At 37.8% G+C, this 19,040-nt stretch overlaps 2 protein-coding genes across 3 annotated transcripts in view; both read right to left on the bottom strand.

Moving 5' to 3' along the window:
• The window catches only part of LOC107141375 (cytochrome P450 2U1), a 23,195-nt gene extending 22,955 nt beyond the window's left edge, over nt 1-240 (bottom strand). Inside the window, 2 exon segments of the mRNA XM_015484623.2 lie at nt 1-6; nt 9-240. The exon segment at nt 1-6 is cut by the window's left edge and continues 367 nt beyond it. Of these exon segments, the coding sequence (XP_015340109.1) occupies nt 1-6; nt 9-155 (153 nt within the window). The 5' untranslated portion in view covers nt 156-240.
• Nucleotides 241-11,503: 11,263 nt separating this feature from the next.
• Nucleotides 11,504-19,040, bottom strand: part of Sgms2 (sphingomyelin synthase 2) — an 86,211-nt gene continuing 78,674 nt past the window's right edge. For both annotated transcript variants that reach the window (XM_015484622.2, XM_048813707.1), the window contains 2 exons: nt 17,437-17,603; nt 11,504-16,175 (listed from right to left, as the gene is read on the bottom strand). In XM_015484622.2, the coding sequence (XP_015340108.1) occupies nt 15,972-16,175; nt 17,437-17,603 (371 nt within the window). In that variant the 3' untranslated portion in view covers nt 11,504-15,971. The remainder of the gene's footprint in view (nt 16,176-17,436; nt 17,604-19,040) is intronic.

Below are 19,040 nucleotides of genomic sequence, written 5' to 3'. Positions count from 1 at the left end.
ACCCAGATCCAGCCCAGCAGCGCGATGAGGCCGCACAGCAGCAGCAGCGCGCCGCCGCTCGGGTCCAGCCGCAGCAGTCCCCGAGTCGCAGGCAGAAGATGCATCGTCCAGGGCGGGTCGTCAGCCGGGAGCTGCTGCTGCCCGCGAGAGGACATACTCCACACGCCGGCGTCAGCACCCGCAGCAACCGAGTTCCTCTAGGTGACCCAGGCTCAGTGTAAGCAAACGCCCGCCCTCGCCCGCGGCCAGCTCCGCCTTGGAAGGTCAGGGGCGGGGCCTGGAGAGCTGAGAGCGCCCGGGATTGGCTGCACCCAGCACATTCTCCCCGCCTCCTCCAATCAGCGGCGCTCGAGCGGAGCCCGGAGAGGAGGTCGGCGGGTGAACTGGTCGCGCCTTCTGATTTGTCCCAAAGTTTCACCCCCCGTTTAGGTCGGGCTTGATGGTGACAGCCCCTGAAACTAGGATGCTGCAACACGACCTTAGGCACTAACTGAAGCACTAACTGCCGGTGTGTGTGTGTGTGTGTGTGTGTGTGTGTGTGTGTGGTGTGTTTGTGTTTATCACTCATCTCGTCTGCATCCCTCATCTTGTCTGCTGAATACATAAATTCAAACAGGTTCTCGCGTCTGTTTCTGCGTCTGACCTGAGACAAGCAGAATACTTTATTCTAAGAATATAAAAAGAATTTGCTTGGAGGATTTAAGAACTTGTAATATAAAAACAAAAGCAATCGGTTGCGGAAGGTGACAGTATTGTGATTGGCCTTAGACCAAACCTGAAATGCTGAGGTTGCAATTTAAAATATAAATTGCGTAATATTTTAAAAACAAAGTCCTTCTTCAGTCTCTCTTGATAATGGCTCGGGGGTGCTTCCCTTTCCGTCTTCTAACAGACCGAACCCTGTAGTTTCTCTTAGATTGGTCATAGAGTTGTTCTGTCAGACCAATATTTTGATCCTTTTCCTTCTCCATACTCTAGAAGTTTGATCGCCCTGCACTTAGAAAGGTGTGACCAGAGCATAATGAGCTCTCTTCCGTCCATGGTCCATTCTATTTTGTTTCTATAAACAAGTGATTCCAGTAAGATATGTTAAATTTCCAGACCACTCTGTTCTCACACTATTTTTTTAACCTGTTTTTCCTAAGTTAAGCTTGGAGTTGTGCCCCCTAAAAAACAAAAACGCACCTTGCATCTTCTGTAACTAGCCATTAATTGTTAGATTACTTTTCGTGTTCTTTTAATATCTAAAAGAATTTTTAAAATCTAAACTCTGTCTTCAGATATGACCTTCAACATAGGATCTCATTTTTTCATAGCCCTGCTCTCTATAGTGGTAGCCACTCAGTCTTTTCTTACAAGCAATTCACAAATATTTTTAAACTATTTGAAGCTATACCTCATTTACCAACACTAACAGCCTTATTCTCGTGATATTACTACTACACACATGGTGTTTTCCTAAATATTCACTTACTTTTGTTAGGTTAACAGCTCTGTGAGGCAGAGAGGAAGTATCGTGGGTTGCATTGTGTGTTTTCACCCCAATTCATATGCTGAAGAACTAACCCTCAGTACCTCAGAATGTGACTGTATTTGGAGAAAGGCTTGATAACAGAGGTAAAAGTTAAAATGAGGTCATATGTGTTCATATGCGTGAACGTTAATCCAATATGACTAGTGTCCTTGTATGAAGAAGAGGCTAGGACAGAGACACAGAGGAAGACTATATGAGGTCAGCAAGAAGGCATGGAGACTGCAGAAGAAACCAAGCCTGCCAACGCCTTGATCTTTAACTTCCGCATCCAGAACTGTGAGGAAATTACTTTCTGTTCTTAACCACCAGTCTCAGCACTTTGTTGTGGAAGCCCTAGATCAGTGCAGGAAGCTATATTGTTCCTCTTAATACTGTGGGTAACCCATACATGAGGGTGCTTCTCAGGGATGAATTTCACCAAATTGCATTCAGGGAATTCTTGCCAGGGGAAGAATATTTCCTTCTCTATCTTCTCTTTTTTAGATAGAAAAATACAATAACAATCAGTAACAGTATAGGAAGACAATAAAAAAAAAAGATCTTTGGGGTAGGGATAGACAGCAAGAAAGACGATAAAACTTTAACAAAAAAAAATCATTTTATTGAGTCCCCTAGACATTTTAAACTAGTCACTTTCCCACTGAAATCCTTCTGGATTTACATGGATTTGGGCCAGAACTGTTGGTAACTGTATAACTAAAATATCTAAGTACTTATTATTTTGTTATCAAGAGTGGTGTTAAATTACCCTATTTGTAAAACTACAATTGTCCAGCTGGTTTGTAATTCCCTGGGAGGTACATGCCACTCACCACACTCTTGCAGAGTCAGTGAATGCGAACAGAGAGGGCTTATGGATTATGAAGTGTTTGCAAAATGCTAAAAAAGGAGAAGTGTTATTTATTCATACTACTTGGTTGTATAATCCCACTGATCATTTAAAAATTAACCCCTTCATGTGCATGTGTGAGACTGTAACAACAAATCCCACTATTATGTATTATAAAAATGCACCAATAAAAATGATAAAATAGGGGCTGGGGTTGTGGCTCAGCTGTAGAGCGCTTGCCTTGCATGTATGAGGCACTGGATTCTATCCTCAGCACCACATAAAAATAAGTAAACAAAATAAAGGTATAAAAAATGACAAAATAAAAATAATTGACACCTTCATATCCTTTCAGTTCACATGATTTGCTTCACATATACCTGAATGTCTTCTATTTATATGTGTGGTTATGCACTTCTTCAAGAATATAAACTCTCCATCCTCCCAAGTACCTTACCTGAAACTGAGGTAATAAATGTGTCTATGTTAAGCATAAAGCTCAAGTGAAATGATCAGCACAATATCTAGCATTTTATTAATAGTGAATTAGGTACAAGCTGTAATTATAGTAGTTATTATTGGGCCTGATACCTTAAATTCAACAGATTGGTGCTATCACTGACATTTTCCCCCACCGCTTGAAGTTTTATGAACCATGTCTGAGATCAGATTGTGAGACTGGACAGGGCATTATTTCCTATACTTAGCATTTATGCCTTCGAGTGCTGAATTAATACACTTACCCATCTTCAATATTACCCTCATTACCCTCTACCCGCTTGGTTACATGTATGTACTGTGGTAGCTGCAAAAGACATGAAGGGAGGGGAGCCCTTGAAATACCTGTCTATTAATGGAAGGTGGAATCTCAAAGGTAACAGAAGCCAATTCCTGAAACTTTTTTATTTGGACAAAGTAGTGCCAGGATTGGGATTTTTTTTTTTCTGAATTTCAAACCAGAAATGGTCCAAGTGCTGTACAACAAAAGAGGGGGTCAGGAGAGAGGGAAACTGGTATATTTATTCAATAAACTGCTCCTGTCCAATAAAAAGGGGTACACTATGGTAGACTCCACAGCATGGATGAATCTTAAAACATACACTCAGTGAATACGCCCGGGCTGGGGTTGTAGCTCAGTGGTAGAGCACTTGCCTAGCACATGTGAGGCACTGGATTCGATCCTCAGCACCACATAAAGATAAATCAAAAAATAAAATAAAGGTATTGTGTCCATCTACAACTGAAAAAAATTACAAAAAAGCCATACCAAAAAAGAGTACATACTGAATAACTGCATTTATATGAAATTCTAGAGCAGGAAAAACTAACCTATGGTGATACAAATCAGAACAGAAAGTTGACTGACAGGAAAGGAATAGGAGAACTTTTCCTGGGGTGGTAGGAACATTCTACATTTTGATCAGGATATTGGTTACTTGGGTGTATGCATTTGTCAAAATCGAAGTGTGCATTTTACTATAAATAAATAAATTATATCTCCATAAAACAAATAAAAAATAATAAATAGAAACCAGTATTTTCGAGAAAAAAGACATGGTGAAGTAAAAAGACAGTAGTTTTGGTTTATGAGAAGTACCTATTGTGAGGTGGGTGCCCACATGTATGTTGTTAAAGTGACAATAGCAATTAGAGGTTTAGTATGTAAATAAAGAAAAATGAAAAAAATGTTATTAAAGAGATACATTCCTCTTAAAAAATAACATTCTCTTAATTCCCCTGGTTGTAAATGTTACTGATTCTCCACATTTTATTTTTGTGTATACCTAAGCCTTGCTGAAATTCCTATTTCTCCCTATTTATTATGCAGAAACCATCATAGAAACCACAAGGGACCTCTGTCCAAATCTAATTGGGTTGCCACAGACATATCATTAAAGTTCTGACTTTGGTTCTTTTTACTTGGTGAAATCAGGGGTTTAATACACATGTTCTATGTCCTCCAGTCCCTAACATTCTCCTGCTTATGTGGATTTGCAGCACGTTGAATCTGGCCTTTGGTTAAAATAACATGCTTAGCCAATCAAATTGAAAAAATAGTATATACAAGGTAAAATATAAGCCAGTTGCTTCAACAAAGCTAGCACAGGGCTGCTACTTCCTGGTTCCAGAGATGAGACTTGGCCCTGTGCCTAATTATGAAGGTTCTTTTCCAAGTGTTGTTAAGACTCACATTTTAGAAAGGACATTGAAAATTTACCTATTCTTTAGGCAAGAACATATTCGAAGAAAACTGATATTTTATTCATTCACTTAAATTTAAGGTTCAAATTAGGTTTATTTTTCAATAAAATATACCTGGGGCTCATTTTGAACTTTAAGAAATCGTTATCATTCGTGTCACATAAACTACAGTCAACTTCAGTTCGCATTTATTCCTTAGGTGACTTTAATACTCTTTAGTTACATTGAAGACAATAGTAAAGCCCCACAATTTAACTTTTTAAAAATATAACTTTATTATTAACTAAAGGATGTGTACAACATTGTGAAATGTAACAAACAGATTGAAGTGTCTCAGGGACACTCCAGAAAACTAGATATTTTAAAGTAAATATTTCACTCTGATTTTTAAAATATTAAGTTTTTGTAGAAAAATTGAATATACAGAACATTTTAAAGTAGGAAATAATCTCATCTTTTTATTCTTACCATACAAGGGGAATCTTTGTAACTTAATATGCATACATATTTCTAGTCTGGAATGCATATATTTAATCATTACAAATATTTCATTTAAAATGTTTATATATCTGTTAATATGTGAATAAAGAGATATCATGAATATTTCCCATGTTGTTCTCCCACAAATTGTTTGAAACTTCTATATTGTTGTGTAGAGATCAGCACCCTTTTCTTGGAAAGGGCCAGAAAGAAAATATTTTGAGCTTTGTGGGCCATTATGGTCTGTGAACTCCACAACACTGTGGGTGCAGGAAATCAACCGTTGACAATAAGGAAAAAAATGAGCATGGCTCTACTCCAGGAAAACCTTTAACAAGAGGGAGCATCTGGGTTTAGTCTGCAGGCTATTATTTGCTGATATATGGATTTTAAATTATCTCATCCATTGCTTCTTGGCCTTTTGGCTAGATCATTTGTAAAAAGTTTAGGCTGTTGTTTAAGACTATTTCAAAATTTACTGGATTCTTGGTTGTTGACCCTATTTTCAGGTGTTTTGCTATTAGGAAAAATATCTATATAGATATTTAAATGTTTGATTATTTCAGTAGAATACCAAGAAGAATTGGCACATTTCTAATACGTTGAAATATAAAACAAAGTGAACACACACACACACACACACACACACACACAACTTTGACCTTCTATCTCTGCAGAATGAAAAGTATACCACCCTAATGAAAAGTATAATATATCCTTTCAGATTTCTTAGCTTTGGGTTCATCAACTGCCCTTTTTCATTGATTTCAGTGTATTTTGAGAATCTTCATGTCCTTTTAACCACTGTCTGGTATTTCATTGAATGGAATCGTTCATTGATGCACATATACTGAGCCCCAATTATCACAAACTGTTCTCGGCACTGGGGATATTATGTGAACAAAAATAAGTGCTTGTTCTTCAAGGAGCTTAAGTAGGAGAAGACAGATGACAGGTGAATGAATGTTTAATGTATCAGTTGGCAATATTATGGGCGAAATAAGGCATAAAAAGGAGACGCAGGAATGCTCTGTGTGCTGGGGAGAGTTGCCATCTTTTTCTTTTTTGCTGGGAGTACTGGGGATTGAACTCAGGGGCACTTGACCACTGTGTCACATCCCCAGCCCTATTTTGTATTTTACTTAGAGACAGGGTCTCAACTGAGTTGCTGAGTGCCCACCTTTTTGCTGAGGCTAGCTTTAAACTTGGTTCCTCCTGCCTCAGCATCCTAAGCCACTGGGATTAGAGGTGTGCACCACCGTGCCCAGCGAGAGTTGCTATCTTATATAGGCAGTTCAGGAAAGTTCTCTCTGGAATAGAGAGCTGATCACCCACAGGAAGGCCTGTAGATGTCCAGGAGGAGACTTCCACACAGAGGAAACTCCAAGTACTAAGAGCATGCCATTTGCAAAGTTAATTTTACTTCTTCCCTTTGAATTTCAATGTTTTTATTCCTTTTTCTTGATTAATTACTCTGGTTGGAACTTCCAATACTATGCTGAAACAAAGTGAAGTGGACTTTCTTATCTTGTTCTTGTTTAAGAGGAAAAGCCCTCAGTCTACACTGAGTATAATGTCAGCCACACCTTTTTCATGTATGACCTTTATTGTGTTGAAATTGTTTCTGTTTATTCCTGGTTTAGTGTTTTTAATCATAAAAGATTGTTAAATTTTGTAAGAAATTTTTTTCTGCATCAACTGAGATGACTGTGTTTTTTCTTACTTCATTCTGTTAATGTATTACATTGATTGATTTTGATATGTTGAATCTTCCTTGTAACTCCAGGAATAAATCCCACTTGGCTATGTATCTACTCCTTTCAATATATCCTGAATTCAGATTGCTAGTATTTTGTTGAGAGTTTTGTGTTAGTATTTATATGGGATAATCTGAAGTTTTTAAAAAGTAGTATCTTTATTGGCTTTAATATAGAATAATTCTGAACTCTTAAAATGAGTTTGGAAGTGTTCTCTACCCTTTAATTTTCTGGAGGAGTTTGAAGATTCATATTAATTCCTCTTTAAACGTTTGGTGGAATTGACAAATGAAACTATGGTTTGGGGTTTTTCTTTGCTGGGAAGTTTTTGGCTACTGGTTCAAACTCTTCAGTGTTTGTTTTAGCCAGCTTTTTCACTGTGGTGACTAAAAGATCTGACCAGAACAATTGTAGGAGGAAAAGTTTATTGAGGGCTCAGGGTTTCAGAGGTGTCAGTGCACAGACAGCCAGCTCTATTCCTCAGGGCTTGAGGTGAGGCTGAACATCGTGATGGAAGTGTGGTGGAGGGAAGAGCTCACATGATGGTCAGAAAGCAAAGAGATAGATTCCACTCACCAGATAAAAAAATGGTACCTTTCAATGCCCACTTCCTCCAGCCACACCCTACCCACCTACAGTTACCATTCAATTAATCCCATCAGGGGATTAGATCACTGATTGAGTTAAGACTCTAAAAACTCAATCATTTGTCCTCTGAACCTTCTTGCATTATCTCACACGTGAGCTTTTCAGGGACACCTCACATCCAAACCATAATAGTAGTTATAGATGTATTCAAATTTTCTATTTCTTCCTGATTCAGTATTGATAGATTTTGTTTCTACAAATGTGTCCATTCCATCTAGAATGTCCTGTTTGTTACTATAAATTGTTCACTGTTCTCTTATAACCCTTTTTATTTCTGCACAATCAATAGTAACATACCCAAATCAGAGGTTTGTCATTTGTTAGAACCAACTCAAAAAGTCATTGCTTTCTGTGTGGTGGTGTTGTTGTCATCTTATGTCAATCCTTTTTCCTGCCTGCCTGCCTTCCTCCCTCCCGACTCCAATGCCAGGGACTGAAGTCAGGGTCTCACACATGCGAGGAAAGTGTTTTACCACTGAGCTACCCACCCAGCCCAGTCAATTTCATTTTAAATAGTTTCAGCAGCAGGTTTCTCAACACTTTTCTTTAAAAGGTTGTTATTTATCAAAATAACTTTTAGACACTTATTTTTACTACCTCCCTAATTCAAAAGTCAGCTCACTGGTTAGTTACTGCTGAAATATGGAAACTTTGTTGCTAGTACAATATGGTAACAGACACATGGCTCTACTGTGATGGATCAGACTTGACACTGGGGCAAAGTGACCATTCTTTCCATAGTCCAAGGCAGCAGGGATAGAGTGAGATAGATTATTTTACTGAATCAACTGTTTTATTAGAAAAAAAAAATTCCACATCAGGAATGCATCACTCATATTTCTGGAAGTTTCTGGGGAGACAGAACAACACAATTCAGGTTATCAGTGTGTAAAATATGGGAAAGGTAGGTAGAATAAGCCCTTTGGAAATAGAAGCTTGAATTGGTGACATTAAATTTCACTGACAATGAATTTTCTTTATACTAACAAGCTTATGAACTCAAAACACGTGCAAATTCTCTTGTGCTCAAGGCCCTTTTGAATTGGGAGCCAGCTTTCTCCCTTTTGAAATGTGGAAAATTGAATTGCAAGAAACAAACTGTGAGAGTGTAATTATGACAGGGAGGCAATTAGTTATCTTCAGTGAAAACAAAACTCAAGTTTCAGCTCCAACACTTATGAACCCTTTCATCTCTTGAAATGGGGTCACCACCTCTTTCCTCACTTACTTCATAAGGTTTTATGAAGATGAAAGAATGTATGTCAAGCATGAACTGTAAAATGCTGCGCCTTATAAAACATGCCACATGAATTAAATGTGCACTACGTATGTACTCATGGTAGCACCTAATCCATTACTGTTCTAATTTACATTAGTGAGCAACCCAGTTTTACACTTCTGATATTCTTATGTACTTTATTAGAAGAAAATGAAATGTTAGGTGTTAAGATTTGTGAAGCTTCTATGACTTTACTTACCTATTCCTTTTTCATGGGTACTGGGAGAAGATACAACAAGACTCCTAGGTCATAGACAAAGGACTTCGTAACTCAGCACAGCAGTAGCTGAAATGTCAGCATGGTTGCTTTGAATTCCCTTGTTCCCCAAATCCCATGGAGAGAGGTGACTTGGAGGGATCAAGAGAGATGCCACACATGTAGTGGGTTTGCCAATCAGTAGAGGAACACTGAGTTTGGGATTTTATTGCATTAAACAGAAACAAGCCTCTTTATTTTGGGCAATATGCTACCTAATCCCTCAAGATGGATTGCTGCAAGCACAACAGCCTGGGTAACAATCATCAGGGTCATGCACTCTTGGCAGACTCAGCAAAAAAATGTGTTGGTATAAATGCTCAGGGCCCATAGCTGGTTGCTTCTCCCAGCATTTAGATGAAATAAAACCTGGTATCTCAAATAGTAAGTAAAACCTTACTATTCTACTGCAGTTCTGCTAAAATAGTAAATAGAAAACAAAAATGGCAAAATAAGTGGCAATGTATCCAAAAAGTAATCGGCTTCCAGTTCTTCAGAATACCTAGTCATCAAGGCCCTCCCCAATGTTTTCTTAATCTTGCAAACCCAAGATACCATATTTTATGCAATTGAGGTTTGCTGTTCTTGTTGCTGTTTTGTAGTACTGGGGATTAAACCCAGGGGTACTCTACTACTAAGCTAAAACCAGCCCTTTTTGATGCAGGGTCACCCTAAATTGCTAAGGCTAGCCTCAAATCTGTGATCCTCCTGCCTCAGCCTTCTGAGAAGCTGGGATTACAGGTGTGTGCCACTATGCCCAGCCAGTAATTTAATTTTTTAAAGTTCTAACTTAGTTATAGGTGAATTTTACATTGCAGACATTCACCTCTTGATGTCAGGAATTGTATTTATCAGCAGCTCTGGTATGACACACAGTGGTACTCAAGAAGCTAGTGAACAAGTTTAGTTCCTATGTTCCTATCTCTCAGGAGGAGATTAAAAATATTGAAGAAGATGAAATATCATCAAAACTTGCAATCCCCTCTAAATAGCATGACATTATCATTCAGATCGAATGAAGGCTCTTTCTGAGTTCAAGATGTAAGCGTCTTTAACCTAAAAATCTATATCCATAGATAAAGCATGCATATAGATGTTGCTTTTCCATCTTCAAACATGGTGGGGATGGGATGGAGGTAGTACCTCTCAGTGATACTAGCTAAAGTCTTTTATTACTTACTCTTAGCATGTCCAACACTGGTCAAGACTTGAACACACCACCACACTCTAATTGTAAAATCAACTGTGAAGTCTCAACCATGCATGCGTGGTGATCAATTTTTCCTGTCAACCATTCTTTTTTACTTTTTGGTACTGGGGACTGAACTCAGGAGTGCTTTTCCACTGAGCTAGATTCCCCAATCCTTTTTGTTTATTTTTAAAAATTTGAGACAGGGTGTGGCTAAATTGCTTGAGATCCTCCTGCTTCAGCCTCTGGAGTCACTGGGATTACAGCCATGCTCCACCATACCCAGGTCCTACCAATCATTCTTATTTTTGTTTTAAAGTAGTTATTACTTACAAATCTTACTCACAATTATTATGATTCAAAATGCCACTTTAACTGGGTGTAGAGTTGCCTACTGATTCGTTAACTGGAATTAGCTTAAAAAAGAGAATTGCCATTTTTAAAAATGTCTAGAGATTTTTACCCTCTCATAGGAGGGGCATCAAAAGTTTTCATATAAAGAGAACAATGGAACCCAGAATGAATCCACCAATTAATAAGAGCTGCCTGGTCCCCTGTATGATGAGCAAGAGTTCACATTAGCCTCTCGTACAACACATTCTAGACAAGGGCATAAGGGCAGTCTGGGGCCGTGGTCAGCAAAATCAGCATGCAATGTTTCAAAAAGGACAGGACTTAGGCATGATGAGCTTTCCATCCCAGGCCTGGGTGGATGTGGTGGAAAAACTTTACTTTTCTCTATCATTTCCAGATAATATCTATATTCAATAATCCCTGATCTTTGAACCTCAGTATCTTATCCTACTCCCTTTGACCCACTGAACTACTTTCACTAACTTTTACTTTTGGGTGGGGGGTCATGGTCTCATCATTCATCAAGGGGTCTAAAAATAACACCCTGCAACCTGCTTTGGCAAAGACTAAGGAATTCAGAGGGCACTGACCTCAGATCCCTTGGTGGAGGCACAAGGAGACATTTCTTTCAGAAATGAGTGACAGGACTCTTGCTTTCTTTAAAGAATTAATGATTTTTGCCCATTTGTAAACAGAAAATCAGAATCATAGAGCATGTAACTAATTTTTTTCCATAAATGAACTTATATTGCTGTACCTTATTTTCTATTTTAAATTTAACGGCAGGAAAAATAATACTGTGCAGTTAGTTGACTCATGGTTCCATTAACTGGAGGTTGTCACCTTATTTTTAAAATAGTGCTAGAAGAAAATAACCCTCTGGTGGTTTTATGAAGTACTTTACTACTAAATAAATATAAGAGAACACATTCTGTTAAATTGAAAGAAACAGTAATACTAATTTTGAAAAGACTGTTGATGTCACTGTGGTTTATTGGATAAATACAAAGTATAGGCTCTTTAAAGCAAAACCAAAGGGATTAAAAACCAAGTACACAAACCCTCTTTTGAATAGAAACATAAATTAGTTTAACTAACAATTAGGCACTTAAAATGTAAATGTAAGACGGTACTTTTAGAAGTATAAACAGTAGTTATAACTTCTAAATTCCTCCTGAAATGTTTTTTTTTTGTTGTTTTTACAAATACAAAAGCACAAGCATGGAAAATATTTCTAAACAACAACAACAAAAATTTCCTCTCATTAAAAAAAAAAAAGAAAAAGAAGGAAAGAAAAAAGGAAAAAGAAAAAAAAAAAGAACCTGAATTCAAATCTCATATGATAGATCAATGATTAAGGTACTGGTGGGTAGGAGACAACAGTTTCTGAAATTTACATATTTGATTAATAAACTATTCAATAGCATACAGTAGATATCATAATGAAAATATAGGTCAGGAAAAATAATGAGTTCTAGACTTAAAATTTTACTTTACAACAAGGCACTTAACACATTGAAATAGTACAGTAAATTTCCAAAAGAATGCAACTGGCTACCCCTAAAAACCTTGTAATAATATTTCTTTTGTGAATATACTGTAACATAACCATACATTTTGCAGCATTAATCATTGCATAGGAGGTAAATTAAATAATAAATTCCAACTTGGCAACTAGATTAGCTTATGTTTATAGTTTTTCTTTTAAAGGACAATTTAAAATAATTCCACAAGACAGCACTCTTCTTTCATGATTCATTTAGAACACAAATATAGTTATTAAGTAAAAATAACTCAGAACTTACAAGGTGTCTATTTGTAAAGACTTATCTTTGGGTACCTTTGACATGATTTGCAGTGTTTGGATAATGAAGTCAAGAGCACTTCTTCGTAAAAGCAATATTTTCAGCAACTGAGTCAAAGGAGTTAAATTATTGCAACACAATGACATTAAAAACACAAATATGAGGAATCTTTATACATAAAAACAGAAAAGCCTTCAACACATTACACATAACTTATAATAGGCTTGATTTAAAAGATGTAAACTCATTTATTAAGAAATTCCTTCTCACACTTCCTTACACTACAGAGGTGAGTGCGTTAAGACCGGCTTAAGTGTTTAATCAGTTTTACAGTACAAAATTGAAACAACAACAATAAATGAAATGTTCAAAATATTCAAGGAACAGGATGTGAGCTTTCAAATACAAAGGAAACTTATGAGTTTGAGCATGTAAATTTTAAAAAATAAGAAAGACAGCTGACTTGGGGTTTCAAAGTAAACAAAGTGTAGGTAATTATAAAGGGAGACATTAATGATTGTGTAGCTAGAGGTAAAAATGGTCTGCAAATTTTCTTTGATCATATGGATGAAAGATTCAAATTGCAGCTTCCTATAATCTGAGCACATTTTACAAGTGGGAAGGGCTTGAAATGTCTCTAAAATAACTTTTCCCCCATAGTTTCAGTTGGCAAAAATTGAAAAACAAATGCCTTTAAAAACAAAAATACACACTAGAAAGTGACCTCTGCTTTCCAAGACATACAACCTATGGCCACAAGGGGGCGCTGGTAATACAGCAAAAACCCCTAGTGACCCTAATGCCACGTCACCCACAAAACAGCTTTCAAGCTTACTCTCCAAATAGCCTGTCTTCCACAGCAAAACTTGTTTCCCAAGATGCCGGTTAATTAAATGACAAATTTGTCATTTATTCAGATGGAACTGGGGGAAGAATGCTTTCTTTTCAGATCTAGTGGAGGAGCTTGAAAACTAGAATCTGAGAGAGCTTCATTTCCATTGGAAATAATTCAGGAAAAGATATAGCATAATTTATAGGCATTATCTATTATAGCTATTTCATAGAGGGAGTAAATTACAAGAAAAGGTTTCAACAGGAGCACAGGCTTACAAAAACATGGATAATGGATAAGATGTGAATCTTCACTGGCAAAGAAAAGATGTTGCAAAAATTTGCTGTTTCACAAGATCATAATTGTTTGTTTTCTATCTATCTCAGAGTAGCATGTTGGGGTAAATCCCATGTTTGCTTTCCCACATGTCAATGAGTTTCACTATTTCTCTTCTTTTCCCATCTTGAATCTTTGAACGACCCCCACCCCTTATTTTCAATCAGCACCTGTCAGAAAGCTATGACACATCTTGTGTAGACTACATGGGAGCAGTAGTGTCCACACCCTGGGTCATGGGTGTTTATAAAGTTCTTGAGAAGGTGATGATATTATTTTTTTAAAAAGTGAATTACTTGATATAAGTGCAAGGCTTACTGTTTCAAAGGTGTCCAATAATCAATACATAAGGATTTTTAAAGCTTAAGCACTTTTTCTTATTCAATTGGAGAAAAGTGGGTTATCCAAGACACAGATGAGTGAGGCTCTAAGGAATATTAGATTGTTTTATTTGAATTAGAGGCTCAGGGAGCAGTATCCAGGCTTTAGTGTCTGATGATTTTCCTCCTAATCAGACAATGGAATTAAAAATCAGTGTTTTCAAGCGGAACACCTTGTGCTATTACAATTGGCAATATTTAATAGATACACTTGAGCAAAAATTACATAGAATGATGTCTAAACACACAAGGCATATGTTTATTATCATTTTCTATAATAAAAATACTGGAAAAAAAATCCTTGTGTTTCAAAATCTGCCAAGATGTTTAAGGTTTTAATTCTTATTTAAAATAACCAGATTAGAGAGCCTTCTCCTGGTCTTTGAATTCAACCACTTTTCCTTTAGTAATTCTTCTATTACATAGAGGAGGGGAAAAAAAAAACACTCTGAAAACTACACAGAATTTTAGCACCAAAGGATGATGTGACCTCTCTGAACAGATCTATATTGTGCTTTTCTCAAGCAATTTAATGGCCAATTTTGTATAATCAAGGCTGACTAGTGTGTAATGATAAATTTAGGGATGTTTCCCATGTAAGAGGAAATTTCATCTTTAATACACATGTAACTGCCTCATCCCAATCTACTGGCCTCTCCTACCTCTGCCCTCATAGAATGTTTTCTAAGTTTACTAGAAGTCTTACAAATTGACCTTTAATTAGTTAAGAATTTAAGCCAAGAATTATCCAAAAATTTCAATAGCAGTAAATAAAGCACTAAATCTGATAGTATTAAGTCTGATCAGATTTTTAAAATCCACCTGTTTTGCATCACCTCAATGAAATTTAGAAACAATTATCCCCCTTTTTCCATGTAGCTGTGCCTGTCTAACAAGTTGATTCCAAAAGCATATTAAAGTACAGCACCATGTATTAATTTTCACAGGGTAAAAGTCAAATTACTCAGTGGTGGTACATGTCGTCAGGAAGAGTATATGGGAGCTGAGGCTGTTGATAAAAGGCAAAGGTACATTAAACCTTCAGGCTCTGTCTTGTTTTTTTTTTTTTTTTCCATAAAGTACAATGCAACTAGGAAGAAATAATTTTTAATGAAATGTGCCCAGATATCTTTTGGGGTCCCAATTAGGAACCTTAAAACAGACTTTACCCCAGCACCTGAGCTGGAAGGGAAATACATACTTGTTCCCCAAGGGGTGTGAGCACCTGTTCACACACGCATGTTTCCAGCCTGTGCTGGCGCAGTTGACATCCCTGGGGTCCCAGATGCAAATCTGCCAGTCAGGCTGCATCTAAGTGTGTGCATGAGGGCCATTCCTTAGCAGAAGGAACCCCCTGCTTCCTGTGTATCTGCCATAGATATTTTAAAGTGAAATATTTACACATGTGTAAAATCTGTGGGTGTGTCAAATACTTTCATATTTCCTTGGATCACCTTTTAAAATAAAAAAGATAAAATTGTCAGTTAAAAACATAGGACTAAAAGTGATACATAGTGTATAGGGTGGTAGCAGCAGAGCACATTCCTAGACTCCCCCCAACCTTCCCTGCGACAGGGTAGAAGCAAAAGTGCACCCAAATGTGACTCACAGCCGTGGACTGCCCACCCCCCGAAGCCTAATGCTAAAAACTACTTTCAACATTAGGCTACTCTATTTACACAGTGGCTGTATACATCCAGACATTTTATTCAAAACATTAACAAATTCTTCTGACCCTGGGAGGAAAAAAATATCCTGAAAGAATGCTGAAGTAGAAGATTTTAGTGGCGAAAGAATAAGAAAATGGGTAATATGTTCTTTGGCACCTCTTTAACAAGCTCACTAGTAAAATCCCAGGATGGGGGCTTGTCTCCAATGAATGAAGAGCTGCAGGAAAATATATCTTTCTCAGGCTGAATTAAAAAAGAAAACAGTCAAAAAGTAATACTTTGTTCATCTTTCCAATCATTTACACAAAATTTGGTCCACATCTTCATTTACCAGTCTGTTTTCCTAAAATAAAAACAAAGCTATACCTTTGGTTGCAGCATGAAAACTCTTTTGGTGTAAGAGCTGGTGCCTCTGGATCCTCAGGTAGACTTCTCGTTATCCTCACCAATCTTTTGGACCCGTGAATACTTTTTGCATGATGACTTGAAGCAGCCAGGAGGCCAAGACAGTGGCCAGGAGAAGCAGCAAGGAATTGAGCCTTGTACATTTTTTTCAAAAAAATAAAAGATGGGGAACCACCACGCTCGAGATAAGAAATTAGTCTGTGAAGAGACTTTCAAGTTCTGCAAAGGAGAGGAAAAACGCGAAATGAGACGTCTTTCATGATTCGTCCCCTAACTTTTTTCTTAATTAAATGGTCATTCATTGTAACTTAACAGGGGAGGCCGAGTCTGTATCCCATGGCAGTAACTGCTGTTACCCCCTTTCCTCAACTCTGCTGTGACCCTAGTCCTCAACATACCAAGGCCCCTTTTCCTGTTTGAGGCTCATGCCATTTCTTCTGCCTGTAATTCCAGTAAGAAGGGAGACTTGGGAATGGTATTCAGGAGTAATGATTTCTAGAATGTGTGAGTGTCACATCTAGCTGCCTCTACTAGAGCTCAGAAGGTTGAACATGTTGAAGAGGAAAGGCGAAAAGTTTGGTTCGGTAGTGTGAAGAGGCATCTAGAAGGAAGTGTTAAGAAGGAAAATGGAAACGGGAAACTACAGAATAGGAGAGAAATGCATAGAAAAGGTATTTATCAGTGGACACCAAGAGATGGATGTAGGTTTTTCCAGAATGACATATCGATCACTCACAAATTTTCCAAACATTGTATGTACTTAACAATATGGCGAAGTTTATTCAGAGGTAAGATAAGATACACAGACCAACTCTATTACAACAAAAAAACACATCAAAACTTGAAAAAGAGCAGGAGGGGGGGGAGCAGATCTACCTTAGACCAGAGGAAGAGAGGAATTAGGGAAAGCTTTCTAGAAGCTTTGCAAGAATGAATAGGAGAAGAAAGAACAGTTCCCCTGGGAATAGGAAGAAGCAGAAATAAATAAGGAGAAGAAGGGAAGCCAGAGGGCACCAATCATCCAGAGATGTACCAAAGCCAGTAACTCACAAGATATTTATTTTGCCTGATTGAAAAAGAAAAAACATGGCTGTCTCTCTTTCTAAAAATTAACTTATGTGCTTTGAGAATAGAGCACGTACCAAGCTGTACCATGATACTTGTACAGAGATGGGTCCTAAATTTTAATTTATGACATCTATCTCTTCAATTCCAGTATAAATCAGCTGAATTACTAAAACACCATAATGTGCTCTGAGATTTTACAGCATTTTTATCTTTACATGGCATTTCTATTTGTGAAATTATTTGGCTTCCTATTAAGAAGCAGGTGTGGCTCTAAGTATAAGTGGACTGTTGAACCCCACATCTGGGTGGGGCCAGCAGTTATTCCCATGAAGCTCTCTCAAACCACACAGTATGAAAGGGATCCTCTGAATTTCAAGAAAAGAAACCATCCGAGGATCGCCACTGCTCTCACCTTTTCATTGGCCATTGAATGGTACCACCAAAAGAGCCGTGTTGTAATATAATAAGCAATGATCACATCAACAGTGTAGTGTTCATGCGCTACAAGAATGCAGATGATCCCGGCGGCACTCAGGAGCCAGCAGATTAAATGATACCACCAGAAGTGACGAGGCGAATCTGGACAGTGGAAAAATTATAGAGTTAATGAGATTCCCAGAGATGATTTTATCTATCTATCTATCTATCTATCTTGGAGCTGGGGATTGGACCCAGGGTCTTGCATATGCTAAGCAAATGCTCTATTACTGAACCACACCGGCAGCCCCCAGAGATTAATGATTATAATCTGTCCTAATTACCTAGAGTAGAATAATCTAGGATAGGGAAATTACTAGAAGGAGAAAACTGAGAACCCATGTGAGTCACTATGAACCATCCAGGATTTGCTCAGGTAGGACTGGGCAGGGGGAGGAGGTAGGGGTGGTGGAGGTGGGGACAGACCATGGGTAGAACAGGTACAACTGTCATTCACTGTGAGGGGAAGGCAGTGGCTCATAACAATAGATATTCGAGGCCTTGCCCTCTGCTCATAAGCTGTTTAATAGGGAAGAGAATGGATTTCTTATGAGGTTGGCTGGAATTGGCTCCTCCTGGCTCACGTAAGTAACCATACTGGAAAGAGAAGCAGCAGGTATCAAAAGAAAAGGTGCTCATTCATGAAAATAAGGGGAAAATGTCAAAGCAGGGGAAATTTCAGGTTATAAATGTACTTTTGTTTTTCCCTTGTGTGTCTGGGGTGAAACAGGGAGTGGCCCTGTAGCAAGCAATAACTTGACTCTTGGCAATTTCATACTGTTATGGACAACAGCACTGTGAAGCACTGTTCCCTGCGAAAACCTTAGGAGTCTTGCCCATTCACTTATAGATTTTTAGCCTTCCTGGTGAGGACACTTAGACGTTCATTCCATCGATTAGCTGTTAGAGAGAATTGCAGAACTGGTGGGTTAAACAGGGTGGGAACACCTCAGGAACTTCTCACCCAAATGTTAATGACAGGCACAAATGGAACCTATTCATCTCTAATTACTTGGTCATCTGTTTCATTTCTTTCTTTTTCTATTTTAAAGCTTTATTGGCTCACAATAAAGGTTTAATAATCCAATAAACTGAAATTTATTCCCTATTTAAACTTTTTTATATTCTCAGCTGACATTTTCTTTCCAGTAGAGAAGAATGGTTGACTAGCAAAAGGCTGCATTCCTAGAACTTCAGATGAAACACCAAGTCAGTCATCACTTCAATACAAAATCTCTGTGATAAAATAGCTGTTGCTCTTTTGGTACCAGGTAGAACAGAAAGGGAAAGTAAACTTATATTTGCATTTGAACGTCTGATTTTCTAGTTTTGGATGTGCAATTTATTCACTTGCTTCACTGTACAACCAAGTTCTCCAAGGTAACTCAAAGAAACCCAGAATTTTTAATTATTATTATTATTTTTTGGTACTGGGGATTGAACCCAGAGGTGCTTAACCACTGAGCCACATCCCCAGCCCTTTTTGTATTTTATTTAGAGATAGGATCTCATTGAATTGCTTAGGGCCTTGCTAAGTTG

The sequence above is a fragment of the Marmota marmota genome, unplaced genomic scaffold (assembly GCF_001458135.2).
Source record: "Marmota marmota marmota unplaced genomic scaffold, marMar, whole genome shotgun sequence".
NCBI classification, from domain to species: Eukaryota; Metazoa; Chordata; class Mammalia; order Rodentia; family Sciuridae; genus Marmota; species Marmota marmota.
Note: the sequence above shows the minus strand (reverse complement) of the source record. Positions and strands in the feature narration are given on the sequence as shown.